Genomic DNA, 15,015 nt, shown 5'->3' with positions numbered 1-15,015 from the left:
CTTGAGGGACTCGTTAAGGGTCCGGATTTCATAACCCCATTTATAACTTAATGTTTTGCTTGAGAGGACTGAAGTGACTTGTTCAGACTCACACAACACGTGAGTCTGAAATAATAACAATAACAACAACAACAATAAAAATGGTAATGATAAGAATTGTCAAAGACAGGATCTGTTAAAGGCATCCCTTGAACTTGTCCTTTTGAGTTGCCATATTTTTTCAGAAAACACTGGACTCAAGCATGCAGAAGGCCCTGAATGTGTCAAGGATGAAGCTCCCCTAAGCTGACATCATTTGTTGTTGTACCTCAAGCTGGACTCCCTGTGTGTCCTTGGGAGGCAAGACAGGCGCCAGTCGTCTGTGCCAGGCTGGGATACTGCTTGTGCAGCTGGGGTCTTCTGCAGATAAGAAGACCCTCCTATCTTCCTAGTTCAGCAGTTCCCAAGGGAAAAGAACCCAGCTTTTGCTGTCACCCTGCTCCTCTCCATGGGGAAGCAGTTTGGGTGTCCTACACCTTTGGTGCACTGTTCCCCCTCCCATGGTACACCCCTTCCTGGTATCCCCTCCTCCCTATGTCCTGCTTTTTATAAAAGTGTAAACTTCTGTAAAAACTTCCAAGCCTGTTGGGTTCCCAGGCATGTTCATTTCTCTTGTCATAAACCTCCTATAGTAAGTCTCATGACGTTGTGATTACCTGCTGAGAGATGTGAACGCAAGTCTTCCTAAATATAGGTCCACTCCTCTCTAGTCACCTAAGCACAATGCCACTCTTAGACATTTCAACTGAGAAAGAACAATAACTTGATACTAAAGAAAGTTGGGGCAATCTAAAGAACAGGCAATGAAAATGATTGATTCCTAATTGTGAAGTAACAACAGCAAGCCCTGCTATCCATAACTCAAATGTACAAATAAGATGTGGAACCAATTAAATGATTTGGGTACAAGTGTAAAATCAAACTCTAGTTAACTTCTTCCTGTGCCATCATGATATGACTAGAGGTTGAACTTTCCCTTTTTTTTTCTGCCAAAAATTCTACTTTCCCTTCTAGAACTATAAAAATACTATCTGGTGCTTTGAAAGTTGGATATTAGACTCAGATATGCACAGGATAAATGCAAAGCAGTTATTTTTTGTGGGGCAATGCGGGTTAAGTGACTTGTCCAGGGTCACACAGCTAGTAAGTGCCAAGTGTCTGAGGCCAGATCTGAATTCAGGTCCTCCTGAATCCAGGGCCAGTGCTTTATCCATTGTACCACCTAGCTGCCCCTAAAGCAGTTCTTTAAAAAATATTACTTTTAGGAGATTACAGCAAGTGATCACCAGGATAATATACTATGACCAGGTGGGATTTATACCAGGAATGCAGGGCTGGTTCAACATTAGGAAAACTATCAACATAATCAACCACATCAATAAGAAAATTAACCAAAACCATATGATTATCTCAATAGATGCAGAGAAAGCTTTTGACAAAACACAGCACCCATTCCTAATAAAAACACTAGAGAGCTTAGGAATAGGTGGAGCCTTCCTTAAAATAATAAACAGTATCCACCTAAAACCATCAGCAAGCATTATATGTAATGAAGATAAGTTAGAGGCCTTCCCAATAAGATCAGGGGTGAAACAGGGATGTCCATTATCACCTCTATTATTTAATATTATACTAGAAATGCTAGTTTTAGCAAGCAGAGAAGAAAAAGGAATTAAAGGAATTAGAATAGGCAAGGAGAGGGGGCAGCTAGGTGGTGCAGTGGATAGAGCACCGGCCCTGGATTCAGGAGGACCTGAGTTCAAATCCGGCCTCAGACACTTAACACTTACTAGCTGTGTGACCCTAAGCAAGTCACTTAACCCCAACTGCCCCGCCCCCCCCAAAAAAGAATAGGCAAGGAGGAAACAATGCTATCACTCTTTGCAAATGGTATGATGGTATACTTAGAGAATCCTAGAGAATCAACTCAAAAATTAGTAGAAACAATTAACAACTTCAGCCAAGTGGCAGGATATAAAATAAACACACATAAATCATCATCATTTCTATACATGACCAACAAAGTCCAGCAGCAAGACATAGAAAGAGAAAATCCATTTAAAGTAAAGGTTGACAATATAAAATACTTGGGAGTCTACTTGCCAAGACAAATCCAGGAACTCTATGAACACAATCACAAAACACTTTCCACACAAATCAAATCAGATCTAAATAACTGGGAAAATATTAATTGCTCATGGATAGGCAGAGCTAATATAATAAAAATGACAATTCTACCTAAATTAATTTATTTATTCAGTGTCATACCAATTAGACTACCTAAAAATTATTTTATAGAGCTAGAAAAAATAATAACAAAATTCATCAGGAAAACCAAAAGGTCAAGAATATCAAGGGAACTAATGAAAAAAATGCACAGGAAGGTGGGCTAGCTGTACCAAATCTGAAGCTTTACTATAAAGCAGCAGTCATCAAAACTATTTGGTACTGGCTAAGAAATAGAGTGGAGGATCAATGGATAGGTTAGGCACAGGAGACACAGTAGTAAATTACTTTAGTAATGTCCTGTTTGATAAACCCAAAGACTCCAGCTTCTGGGGTAGGAACTCAGTATTTGACAAAAACTGCTGGGAAAACTGGAAGACAGTATGGCAGAAACTAGGCATAGACCAACATCTGACACCTTATACTAAAATAAAGTCAAAATGGGTACATGATTTAGACATAAAGGGTGATACCATAGGTAAATTAGGAGAGGAAGGAATAGATCTTTGGAAAGGAGAACAGTTTATGACCAAACAAGAGATAGAGAATAGTACGAAATGCAAAATGGATGATTTTGATTACATTAAATAAAAAAGTTTTTGTACAAACAGAAGCAATGCATCCAAAATTAGAAAGTTGGGAAACAATTTTTATAGCCAGTATTTCTAAGATAAAGGCCTCATTTCTAAAATATATCAGGAACTAAAACAAATTTATAAGAATCCAAGTCATTCCCCAATTGAGAAATGGTCAAAGGATATGAACAAGCAGTTTTCTGATGAAGAAATCAAAGCTATCTATGGCCATATGAAAAAATGCTCTAAATCACTATTGATCAGAGAAATGCAAATTAAAACAACTCTGAGGTACCACCTGATACCTATCAGATTGACCAATATGACAAAAAAGGAAAATAATAAATGTTGGAGAAGCTGTGGAAAAATTGGAGCATTAATGCATTGTTGGTAGAGCTGTGAACTGGTCCAACCATTCTGGAGAGCAGCTTGGAATTATGCCCAAAGGGCTATAAAGCTGTGCATACCCTTTGACCCAGAAATATCACTATTAGGACTTTTTCCCAAAGAGATCATTAAAAAGGGAAAAGGACTCACATATACAAAAATATTTATAGCTACTCTTTTTGTGGTAGCAAAGAATTAGAAATTGAGGGGTTGCCATCAATTGGGGAATGGCTGAACAACTGTGATAGACTGGATTCTTCTCAGCAATACAATAGTACAAGATAGTTCCAAAGGACTCATGATGGAAAATGCTCTCCAAATCCAGAAAAAAAAGAACCGTGGAATATGGATGCATTTTGAACCATACTGTTTCTTTTGGTTTTGGTGCTGTTCTTTTTCTTTTCTGAGGTTTTTCCTTTTTGCTCTGATTCTTCTTTCATAGCATGACTAATGCAGAAATATGTTTAATGTGACTGTACATATATAACCTATATCAGATTAATTGCTGTCTTGGGGAGGGGGAGGGAGGAAAATTTGAAACTAGAAATCTTATAAAAACAAATGTCAAGGGGGCAGCTAGGTGGCGCAGTGGATAAAGCATGGGCCCTGGATTCAGGAGGACCTGAGTTCAAATCCAGTCTCTGACACTTGACACTTACTAGCTGTGTGACCCTGGGCAAGTCACTTAACCCCAATTGCCTCACCAAAATAAAATTGTCGAAAACTATCTCTACATGTAACTGGAAAATAATAAAATACTTTTATAATTAAAAAAAGAAAAAAAAATTGCTTTCTGCTCGGTCCAATTCTAGTATCAAGGAAGAAATCTCTATTGAGCACCCACTGTGCTAGGTACTGGGGGAGGTGCTGATGATTAGTTAAGGCTTCCCTCCCCAGAAGACTTCCCAAAGAAGGCAGTGGAGTACAGTGACAAGAGCAATGGCTTAGGAGCCAGAGTACTCAGGTTTGAATCCTGTACCTGATACTCTTCCTTGTGCAGCCTTGGGCAGCTTCCTTTTCCTCTTTGGACTGGTTGTTCTCTAAAATCCTTCCTCCAGTGCTAATCACTGATCAATTAGGGGATGACTATTGCCTTACAAAAGATTTAAAATAGTAGGCCCATGGGTAGAAGTCATTTGATAGTATATGACTGGTGTCAAAACAAAAAATAATTAATGGAACTGATTTTGGAAAAAAGATCCGGAGCACAATATACAGGGCATCCCCAAAGTTCTTTCTAATAGCTTAAAACTTCACTCAGACTTAGGGATACATCCTGTATTAGAGGAGAATTATTGAGTAAGGGGTAGGGGGCCAAGGAGGACAAGGGAATGCTGAAAGGACTATCTCTAAAGGACAGGTAGGAATTAAAAAGGATGCAGGTTGGACTCGGGACCTTGGATCAAGATGGAAGGGACCTCAGAAGCCACCAGAACCAACCTCTTCATTTTAGAGATGAGAGAACTGAGGCCCAGAGAGATGAAGTGATTTACCCAAGATGACACAGGTTATTAAGTGGCACAGCCCAGATTCACACTCAGAGCCTGTGACACCCAATTTCAGCTCTTTCCACTGTACCACACTGTCTCTCTTATGAATATATCTTTTTTCCTAGTTATTTAAATTAAGTCACATTTGCCACATTAAAATGGTCCAAGTATATCTGTAACTTGTAGTTAGGAAAGGATGTAGAGGTATATACAAAGTCCCAAGTTAACTTATGGGTCATTTGACCAACAAGATGGAGGACTAGACATTTTCTTTGATTCTCCCAAATTCTCTAAAACAAGAATTATGTGCAAGTCAAGTAACTGCAGCTATCTTGGCACCAAAAAGCTTAATAAAGTAACAATCTGATAAATTAACACCAAAGAAGGCTAATCTCTAATCCTTAAAGGCTAACTCAGCATCTCCCTCCCTCCCTCCCAGCCCCTAACTAGAAACCTGACTCATGGGCTTGTGCTCTAGGAGCCACTCAGCAATCACCTTGCTGTTACCTTAGTCTAAAGAGGACATGTGTTGTGCCTGTGACTATGGCACATTGCTATAGCCACACTTAGCCAGATCGATAAAGAATAGAAGTAACTAGGGAAAGAGATCAGCATGTATGAGAGACTATCCTAAGCCTGAAAAAACAGGGACTGGCATCCAGTTCTGTACTCCCAGAAGTCACTTAAGGCAGGGATTGAGGCTGGTGAAAAGTGAATCCCTCAGTGTAGAAGACAGTCCACTTTGAGGTCCAGCCTGAGGGGATTTGAAGGGAAGGAGTCATAAAGTGAGTGACAAGGGGAAATGAAGGGAAAAACTGAAATTACCAAAGATTTTGGGAAGAATAAAACTCAGAAACCTTGAACACGGGCATTTAAGTCAACAAGAAAGATATAAAAAGAGAAGATGGCTACCAAGGCATCTAAACAGGTCCAAACATCTCTGAATAAATACTGCAAGACAAATGAAATTGAATCAACACCTGATGAGCTAAAGGACCCTGTGGATTCCCAAGAGAACCACAGCAGGTTGTTTCTGATTGAAGGGAGAAATAAGAATCATGAGATCAGAATTTATGGCCTACACAGTAGAAGTGACAGAATAGAAAAACTTGAATCTATGGTGCTGAGTCTTTCCACAGAAGCAAAAGAGAGAAGAAATATATACACAGAAAAGAAGGACAATTGGGAAAAAGAGGAGCAAAAAGGAGTAACTTTAAAAGAAAACTATCTCTACACAAGTAAAATATATGGATCTTGAAGAATTATGGGGGGCAGCTAGGTGGCACAGTGGAAAAAGCACTGGCCCTGGATTCAGGAGGACCTGAGTTCAAATCCGAGCCTCAGACACTTAACACTGACTAGCTGTGTGACCCTGGGTAAGTCACTTAACCCTCATTGCACCACAAAACAAAACAAAACAAACAAAAAAAGAAGAAGGATTATGAAGCTATCTCCTAGTCTGGGTGGAAACCCATTTTTAAAAATGGACATCTTTGGATGATCAACTGTGATAGACTTTAACTCTTCATAGCAATACAATGATCCAAGATGATTCCAAAGGACTCATGATGGAAAAAGCTCTCCCCATCCAGAAAAAAAGAATTGTGGAATCTGGATGCAGATTGAACCATACTGTTTCTACTTATTTTTGCTTTTCTTTCTTTTCTTTTTTCAGGTTTTCCACTTTTGTTCTGATTCTTCTTTCACAACATGACTAATGCAGAAATATGTTTAATGTGATTGTACATATATAACCTATATCAGATTGCTTTCTGTCTTGGAAAGGTAGGAGGGAAGAGAGGGAGGGAGAAAATTTTGGAACTAGAAATATTATAAAAAAATAAATATTGAAAACTATCTCTACATGTAACTGGATATTAATAAAGTACTTTTATGATTTAAAACAAGAAAGAAAAAAAAGAAAAAAATTGACATCTTTGAAATCTGGAGTCCCTCAGAAATGCATCTGCTTACTTGGTTTTTCCTAAATAGAAAATCTCAAATGATGAAAATATTTTTTAAAAACTGCAGTGGGGGGCAGCTAGGTGGTGCAGTGGATTAAGCACCGGCCCTGGATTCAGGAGTACCTGAGTTCAAATCCAGCATCAGACACTTGACACTTACTAGCTGTGTGACCCTGGGCAAGTCACTTAACCCCCATTGCCCCGCAAAAAAAACAAACAAAAAAAACTGCAGTGAAAGTAGGTGGATAGAGCAGTAAATTTAAGGAAAAAAAAAACAATCAGAATGCCAATTTATGCTATAAATTACAAAAGGTTGGGGCAGCTAGGTGGCACAGTGGATAGAGCACTGGCCCTGGAGTCAGGAGTACCTGAGTTCAAATCTGGCCTCAGACACTTAATACTTACTAGCTGTGTGACCCTCGGCAAGTCACTTAACCCCCAATTGCCTCACTAAAAAAAAAATTATATAAGGTTTCATTCTATTGTTTCTAAAGCAAAATTTTCTTTTAGGAGCTTCAGCTTTTTCACTCATTAAAATAATTGTGGGTCAAGAGGTATAAAAAAGCAGCAGGGTGTACAGTGGAAAGAGGGCTGCCCTTGGAGTTAGAAGGGCTGGGTTCAAGTCCTACCTCTGATGGCTAGCTGGGTGACCCTATGTAAATTAATTACCTCTGATGCTGTTCTGCATTGATGAAAGAAGTTAACACACTGGGAGTTCGCTGCATTAACAACATCACAGGTCTGGATGAACAAAATCAACAACAGAAACTCAACGTCTGGGACAGCTAGGTGGCACAGTGGATAAAGTACCAGCCCTGGATTCAGGAGGACCTGAGTTCAAATCTGGCCTCAGACAATTGACACTAGCTGTGTGACCCTAGGCAAGTCACCTAACCCTCACTGCCCCGCAAAAAAAAAAAAAAAATCAATGTGAGAAACAAGTATTCTACTAGATGTCGTTTGAACCATACTATTTTTACTTTTTTGTTTTTCTTTTTGTTGAGGTTTTCCCCTTTTGTTCTGATTCTTCTTTCACAAAATGACTAAGGCAGAAATATTTTTAATGTGATTGTACATATATAACCTATATGAGATTGCTTGCTGTCTTGGGGAGGAGGGAGGGAGCAAAATTTGGAACTATAAATCTAATGAAAACAAATGTTGAAAACCATCTCTTTACATGTAAGTAGAAAATAATAAAGAACTTTTATGATTAAAAAAAAAGAAAAGGATTCAAGGCAATTCCAAAGGACTCATGATGGAAACTCCTCTCCACATCCAGAAAAAAGAACTGTAGAATCTGAATGCAGATTGAACCATAATATTTCTACTTTTTTTGTTTTTATTTTTTGAGGTTTTTCCCTTTTGTTCTTATTCTTTTTTCACAACATGACTAATGCAGAAGTGTTTAATGGGATTGTACATATATAACTTATATCAGTTTGCTTTCAGTGTTGGGGAGGGAATAAGGGAGGGAGAAAAATTTGGAACTCAAAATCTTATAAAAACAAATGTTGGGGCAGTTAGGTGGCACAATGGATAAAGCACTGGCCCTAGATTCAGGAGGACCTGAGTTCAAATCTGGCCTCAGACACTTGACACTTACTAGCTGTGTGACCTTGGGCAAGTCACTTAACCCTCATTGCTCCGCACCCCCAAAAAAGAATAATTTTAAAAAATAAAAACAAATGCTGAAAACTATCTTTATATGTAACTGGAAAATAATAAAATATGTTTGAAGTTTAAAAAAATTTTTAATTAAAAAAAGAAATAAGGATTCTGCAAGAAGTGACCTTTAAGTGGGAAGGAATAAGCATTTTTATAGCAGTTACTTTTCATCAGGCACTGTGCTGAGAACTTTTTATAAATCTCATCTTAGCTTATCATTACAACAGTCCTGCGAAGTAGGTGCTATTATTATTATTCCCATCTTACATATGTGGAAACTGAGGCAGACCAACGTTAAGAGGCTTGCCCAGGATCTCATGCACACCTAGCGAGTGTTTAAGCCTGTATTTAAACTCAGATCTTTCTGATTCCAGGCTATTTCCAAGGACCTCCAGTGCTTCAAGGATCTTTAATGTGGGTATTCACTGACTTACTGAGAGGGTCTTTGAGTTGCCCAGGCTAAAAATTTATTCCCCTGTGATAAGCCTGATGATGAATGTCTCTGAACTTAGGCTAGTTCTTAGAAGCATACATATAGTCCATTACTAGACCCAGACTCAAACCCTTTCCAGCTTGGTAGGTATAAATTGATTCCTACCAGGGACAAAACTCTGTTGGGGCATTTGCTATACCATGTTCTTAAAACCCAGTTTTGTTGTTTGTCAGAGGGACTGTGGGAAGAGAAGCACACTGTTGGTGGAGCTGTGGATCAGTAGAACCATTTTGGAAAGCAATTTAGAATTATTCAAATAAAGTGACTAAATTGCCCATATCCTTTGTCTCAGAGATTCCACTACTAGTCTTATAACCCAAGGAGGCCACTGAGAAGAAGAAAGTCCTCATATACACCCAATATTTATAGCAGCCCTTTTTGTAATGCTGAAAACAAAGCAGGTGTGCATTGATTGAGGAATGGCTATATAAATTGTGGGATGTGAATGTATTGGAATATTACTATGCTGTAAGTACTGTTGTATGTGATGAATACAGAGAAGAATGGAAAGATCTTCATGAACTAATAAAGAATGAAGTGAACAGAGTAAAAAAATGTAATACAAGAACCACACACATGGAAATCAAGTGAATGTTGTGAATTATGAAACACAAGCACAGCTCGAAAGAACAGATATGACACAATACCCCTCCCTTCCCCTCTGGAGTGCTGGGAGGTCTATAACTATTACACCTTGCACATATTTTCAGATTTTTAAAAAATTTATTTTTATTTTTTTGCAGGGCAATGGGGGTTAAGTGACTTGCCCAGGGTCACACAGCTAGTAAGTGTCAAATATCTGAGGCCGGATTTGAACTTGGGTACTCCTGAATCCAGGGCCGGTGCTTTATCCACTGCACCACCTAGCTGCCCCTCAGATTTTTTTCTGATGTACTGATCAGTTATGCTGATTTTTCCCTTGGATTTTTTTGTCTTTTATAAACATTATTATATGGGGAAATATTAATAATTTTATGAATATATTATTTATTATATGTGAGGGAATAAAGGGAAGGATACTGGGGGGAAATACAGTGATATTAAAAGAGATTATCAGGGGCAGCTAGGTGGCGCAGTGAATAGAGCAACGGCCCTGGAGTCAGAAGGACCTGAGTTCAAATCCGGCCTCACTTAACACTTACTAGCTGTGTGACCCTGGGCAAGTCACTTAACCCCAATTGCCTCACCCCAAAACAAAATTTTAAAAAAGGGATATCAATAAAAACTTAGTTTAAAACATTGAAAAAAACCAGTGACTTAATAAGGAGCAGTGTAATCACAAGATCATAGATCTTTAGCTGAAAAGGACCTCAAATGCCATCTAGTCCAAACCCTTATTATGTTATTTATTTTTTTGTGGGGCAATGAGGGTTAAGTGACTTGCCCAGGGTCACACAGCTAGTAAGTGTTAAGTGTCTGAGGCCGGATTTGAACTCAGGTCCTCCCGAATCCAGAGCCGGTGCTTTATCTACTGCGCCACCCTAGCTACACCCCCTATTAACTTATTAAGAGGAAACACAGAATAAGGGTGGCTAGGTGGCATAATGGATAGAGCACCAGGCCTGAAGTCAGAAAGGCTCATCTTCCTGAATTCAAATTTGGCCTCAGACACTACCTGTGTGATCCCTGGGCGAGTCCCTTGACCCTGTTTGTCTCAGTTTCTTATCTGTAAAATGAACTGGAGCAGGAAATGGCAAACCACTATGGTATCTTTGCGATGAAAACCCCAAACGGGGTCACAAAGAGTTGGACACGACTGAACAACAGCAAAGCATAGAACAATGAACAAGGAACTGGGTTTGGACTTGGGAAGAATTAGATTAAAATCCTGCCACATACGTGTCTGTGTGACCTTGGGCAAGTCACTTAACTTCTACATGCCTCATTTTCCTCATGTAAAATAAGGACCTTGAACTTAGTGTCTTTCTAAGGGACTGCTCTGGCTTTAAATCTACAATCCTCTTAATAAGGAAACTGAAGATCAGAGAGGTTAAATAATCTACCCAAGGTCATATAGGCATTCACATCCCTTTATTAGCATATAGCAGTGTCTGGCACATAGTAGGTGCTTAAGAAATGCTGGCTGACTGACTGACTGAGGTGAGGAAGCTGATCTAGGTACCAGCCCTTTGACCTGACTTACACCTACTACCCTAGCCTGGTGACCCTAGTTAAGTCATTTAGTTCAGTCCAATGTAGTCAGTCATTTAGTTAAGTCTCTATTGTGTATAAGGCACTGGAGGTACAAAGACAATTTGGCATCTACCTCCCCTCAATAAGTTTACATTCAATATGGAAGAAAGTGAAGAGGCAGAGGATACAACATGTAGACAGATAAGACCTGCAAGGTAATTTGAAAGAGGAAGTCCTAACAAACTGGGGAAAGGAGGAATTAGGAAAGACCTTCTGTAGAAGATGATACCTGAGCTAAGAGCCCAAAGAAGCTTAGCACTCTTAAGAGAGTTAGGGGTAAGGAGGAAATGCCTTCCAAACATAAAAGTACTGATGCAAAGCAGGCAGGAAATGGAACATCAAGTATGGAGAACAATTAATAGGCCAATGTGACTAAAACCTAGAGGGATTAATATGAAATAAGCCTAGACAGGTAGATTAGAAGAAATTGTGATGGCTTTTAAACACCAAGCTGAGAAGTTGGCATTTGATCCTAGAGGCAATAGGGAGCCACTGAAAGTTTCTGAGCAGGGGAGTATCATTCACAGACTTGTGATTTTAGAAGATTATTTTGGCACGTGTGGATTGGATTGGAGAGAAAAGATAGTACAAGTGAGAGGGCCTAAATTAGGCGGGGTTGTGATAGAGAGATGGGAACAAATGTAAGGTATTGGGCAAGTCTAAGACTTGGCAACTGACAGGATATAAAGGGTAAAGGAAGGGGAAGAGTCAAGGACGATTCCAAAGTTGTGAACATGAGTAACAAGGATGGTAGAAAAGAGCAGAGGACCTAGGAAAGAGCCCTGGGGGACACCCCTACTGAATGGACAGAAGATGAGGATAGTGAGCCAAGGAAATACCAAAGGAGGAGGGAGATGGGAAGGAAAACACAGAAAATAGTAGCATACATCTCAATGCCCAGTACAGTATAGTACATGGTAGGCATTTTTAAATCGCTTGTGGAGCTCATACCTATAAAGAAAAATGTAGAGTCCACCCAAACCAGTTATAAAAACAATTCATTTCAGTGGCTTTTCTTTTCTTGCCTTTTAGCACAACTTTATGAACAAAATTTGGTTTTGGAAGTCAAGGGTATCCAAAAGGAGAGGATGGTCAACACTGTCATGGACTTTGGGGAGGCCAAGGAGAATGAGAACTGAGAACAAGGAGAAGAGAGTTTGTTAGTTTGTTTGTTTGAGTTTGTTTTTTGCGGGGGCAATGAAGGTTAAGTGACTTGCCTAGGGTCACACAGGGTTACACAGCTAGTCGGTGTCAAGTGCCTGAGGCCAGATTTTAACTAGACAAGGGTTTTAAGAGCAGACGTAATTTACATTGAACTGCTCAGCCAGAGAGTGAAGTTTGAGAGTGGTGGTGCACTCCCTGTAACCCTAGCTACTGGGGAAACTGAGTGCTGGAGGTTCTCTTGAGATACACTGGGCCTTAGCCCAAACAAGGGTGCAGACCAAATTCTTACAGGAGAGAGAGTGGGAAGGGGATAGGGCGCCAGGTTGCCTAAGGAGGGGCAAACCAGCCCAGGTTGAAAATGGAGCAGATCAAAGCTCCCAAGCCAATCAGAGTGAGATCAGGCCCACAAGTAAAATAACCAGGGATAGAGTGGCTTCTGAAGAAAGCCGTATTTCTGTTACTTCTAAAATATGGAAAGAGTGTGACATAAAGAGATACAGGGGAGTTGGTTGAAAACAGAGTGGAGGTTTCAGAGGATAGATCAGGAGGGAAGAACAAGATAGGTAACCTTGGGTTCGAGTAGGCTGAGGTAGACAGGGAGGAGAGACTAGTAGAGAAAGGAAGATTATAACCTCAGGAGTGACTATACCACAAGTTTAAGGAGAAGAGTTGAGAATTTTCCTCCATATGGATAGGGGCAGAAGAAGTAAAATAATCAGGGCCCCCATGATCCAAAGGTCCTGAGACAAGTGAATTCAGAGTCATTTCAAGAATATGATAGACTCTGAGCAAATCACTTAACCCTCATTGCCCCCCACCCCAAAACAAAAAGAAAAACCAAAAAACAAAACAAAAAAAAAGAATATGATAGACTGCTGGTCATTCCCAACTCAGGAGAGCTGGGGGTGGAGGTAGGTAGATGGAACAAGATGTTCTGGACTGAATTCACAGTAGATTCCAGCCCTGTGGCCTCATCCTAAGATTCTAAGGGCATGGCATTTCAGAGAACATCCTTATCAATATAAGCTATTCCTTACTGCCAGTAGCATTTTGGGGCTCTCTTCTGAAAAGGGCCCTTAATAATAATTGCTGACACTTATATAATACTTCCTGTACAGTCTCATTTGGTTCTCATAAAAATCCTATGGGGGGGGGGGAGGGGGAAGAGAGGGGAAAGACCTAAAGGAATTATTATCTGTATTTTATATTAAGAAACTGACATAGAAAAGTTAAATGACCTATCAGAGGCAGGGCTCAAACTAATGCCCTTTTGGCTTGCAAGGTTATATACCCCCTTGCTGTATAGTGAGTTGACCCTGGAACTTGTTATTTGCTCACAGTAGTAGAATGTTTTATGTTACAGTATACTTGTTGCAGAATGTTGCCTATCATAGCGTTCTGTGTCATGTGCACGCGCAGGGTGCCGCCGGCGGGAATACAGACCTGTCCCGGGTCTCATCTAGCTTGCACATTCCCGCCCATTGCTCCGCACGCACGTGGCTTTGCAGAATTGTTGCAGAATTGCACTGTATTCTGGGCTCACTGAATGCCTGGCAGTTCCAAAGACATGCAGTCTTGGGAGCTTCACCGGCTATACGATGAGTGGCGCGATCTTAGGTTCATAAGTTAAAAGTTAAGGCATAGGGGTTGGGGGGGTGGGGAAGAGGCGGGAAGATTCCAGCAAAAGGGACTGATCTGCTAATGCCCAGGGAAGCTGCAGGGAGAGGGTGTGGAACAGCAATAGTCAAGGAGGGCAAATCAGGTATAGGGGCCAGGAACCTGGGCCCCAGTATCCAACCACCTCGGGTAGGGCCTCCCCCGACCCCAACTTCTCCCCACCTCACCCCACCCTCTCATGTCTGCAGCACCCTTCTCACCAAAGAGAAATGTCTGCCATTTCCCAGGCAGGGTCTAGTTCAAGCTAGAGTGTGCCCGTCCCCTCCAGTACCCGGGCCAGCCTGAGAAGCTGCAATGAGCTACCGTGCCATCCCCAGCTCCCAGCTCCGTTCAGTCTCTCCCTATCCCTTGCAGCGGGGAACAAACCCTGATGGGACAGGTTGCTAGGATGGGTCGGGGCGGCTTGGGCCAAGGGAGGGGCAGGGAACGGGGTTGGCAGGAGGGCCCTACCGGGCCCCCTCCCGCATTTTGGCTCACCTTGATGCAGTAGGGCGGGTCTTCGGAGGTGACCAGCATGTACCTGTCTCCCCGGCTGGATGGGTCCTGTGAGCGGAGCTAAGGGGAGGGGGGGGGGTGCGGGGAATGCACGGAGCTTAGCCCGAGCCTGGGCTCGGCCACGCCCCTCTCCGGGTTGCCCGGGGCCGCCGACCCGACCTGCGCGGACCGACCTGCGCGGACCGGCTCCAACCCGCCCTCAGCCCCCCAGGTCCCAGCCCCTCTTACCTTCAAGAAGACCTCCACCGCGTTTTTTGCTATGTCCAGATAGGTGGTACCCAGCTCGGTGCGCTGGTTCATGGACGCGGACGTGTCTAGGAGGAATAGCAGGATCGGCATCTTGGCGGCCAAGACCCCGGAGCCCTGCCTGCCTGGCTACGCGGAGAGCCAGGGAAGGGGCTCCCTGAGCTGGAGGAGGGAGGGCGGAGGGCACGAGTGGCACGGGACGGGACGCAGGCGGCCAGGTCTATCCCGAGCCTCTCCTCTCCTCTCGGAACCGTCTGTGTTCCCCTGGGCGCCTTCACCCCGCGATCCCTCTCTCCTGGCTGCTGGCAGTGCCGACACCCCTTCTCGCTCCTCCGGGCTCTCCGTCGCCCTCTCTGCCGCCGCCACCACTCCCCCCTCGGCAGTCTCAGCAGCCCGCT

At 42.0% G+C, this 15,015-nt stretch overlaps 1 protein-coding gene across 1 annotated transcript in view; it reads right to left on the bottom strand.

Annotated features, from left to right (window-relative positions):
- Positions 1 to 14,710, bottom strand: part of LOC122733693 (integrator complex subunit 6-like) — a 73,334-nt gene extending 58,624 nt beyond the window's left edge. The window contains exons 1-2 of the mRNA XM_043974305.1: positions 14,600 to 14,710; positions 14,354 to 14,431 (exon numbers count right to left, since the gene is read on the bottom strand). Coding sequence (XP_043830240.1) covers positions 14,354 to 14,431; positions 14,600 to 14,710 — 189 coding nt within the window. The remainder of the gene's footprint in view (positions 1 to 14,353; positions 14,432 to 14,599) is intronic.
- Positions 14,711 to 15,015: the final 305 nt, after the last annotated feature.

This window comes from Dromiciops gliroides, chromosome X, assembly GCF_019393635.1.
Source record: "Dromiciops gliroides isolate mDroGli1 chromosome X, mDroGli1.pri, whole genome shotgun sequence".
Classification (NCBI taxonomy): Eukaryota; Metazoa; Chordata; class Mammalia; order Microbiotheria; family Microbiotheriidae; genus Dromiciops; species Dromiciops gliroides.
This window is presented reverse-complemented; position numbering and strand designations above follow the sequence as displayed.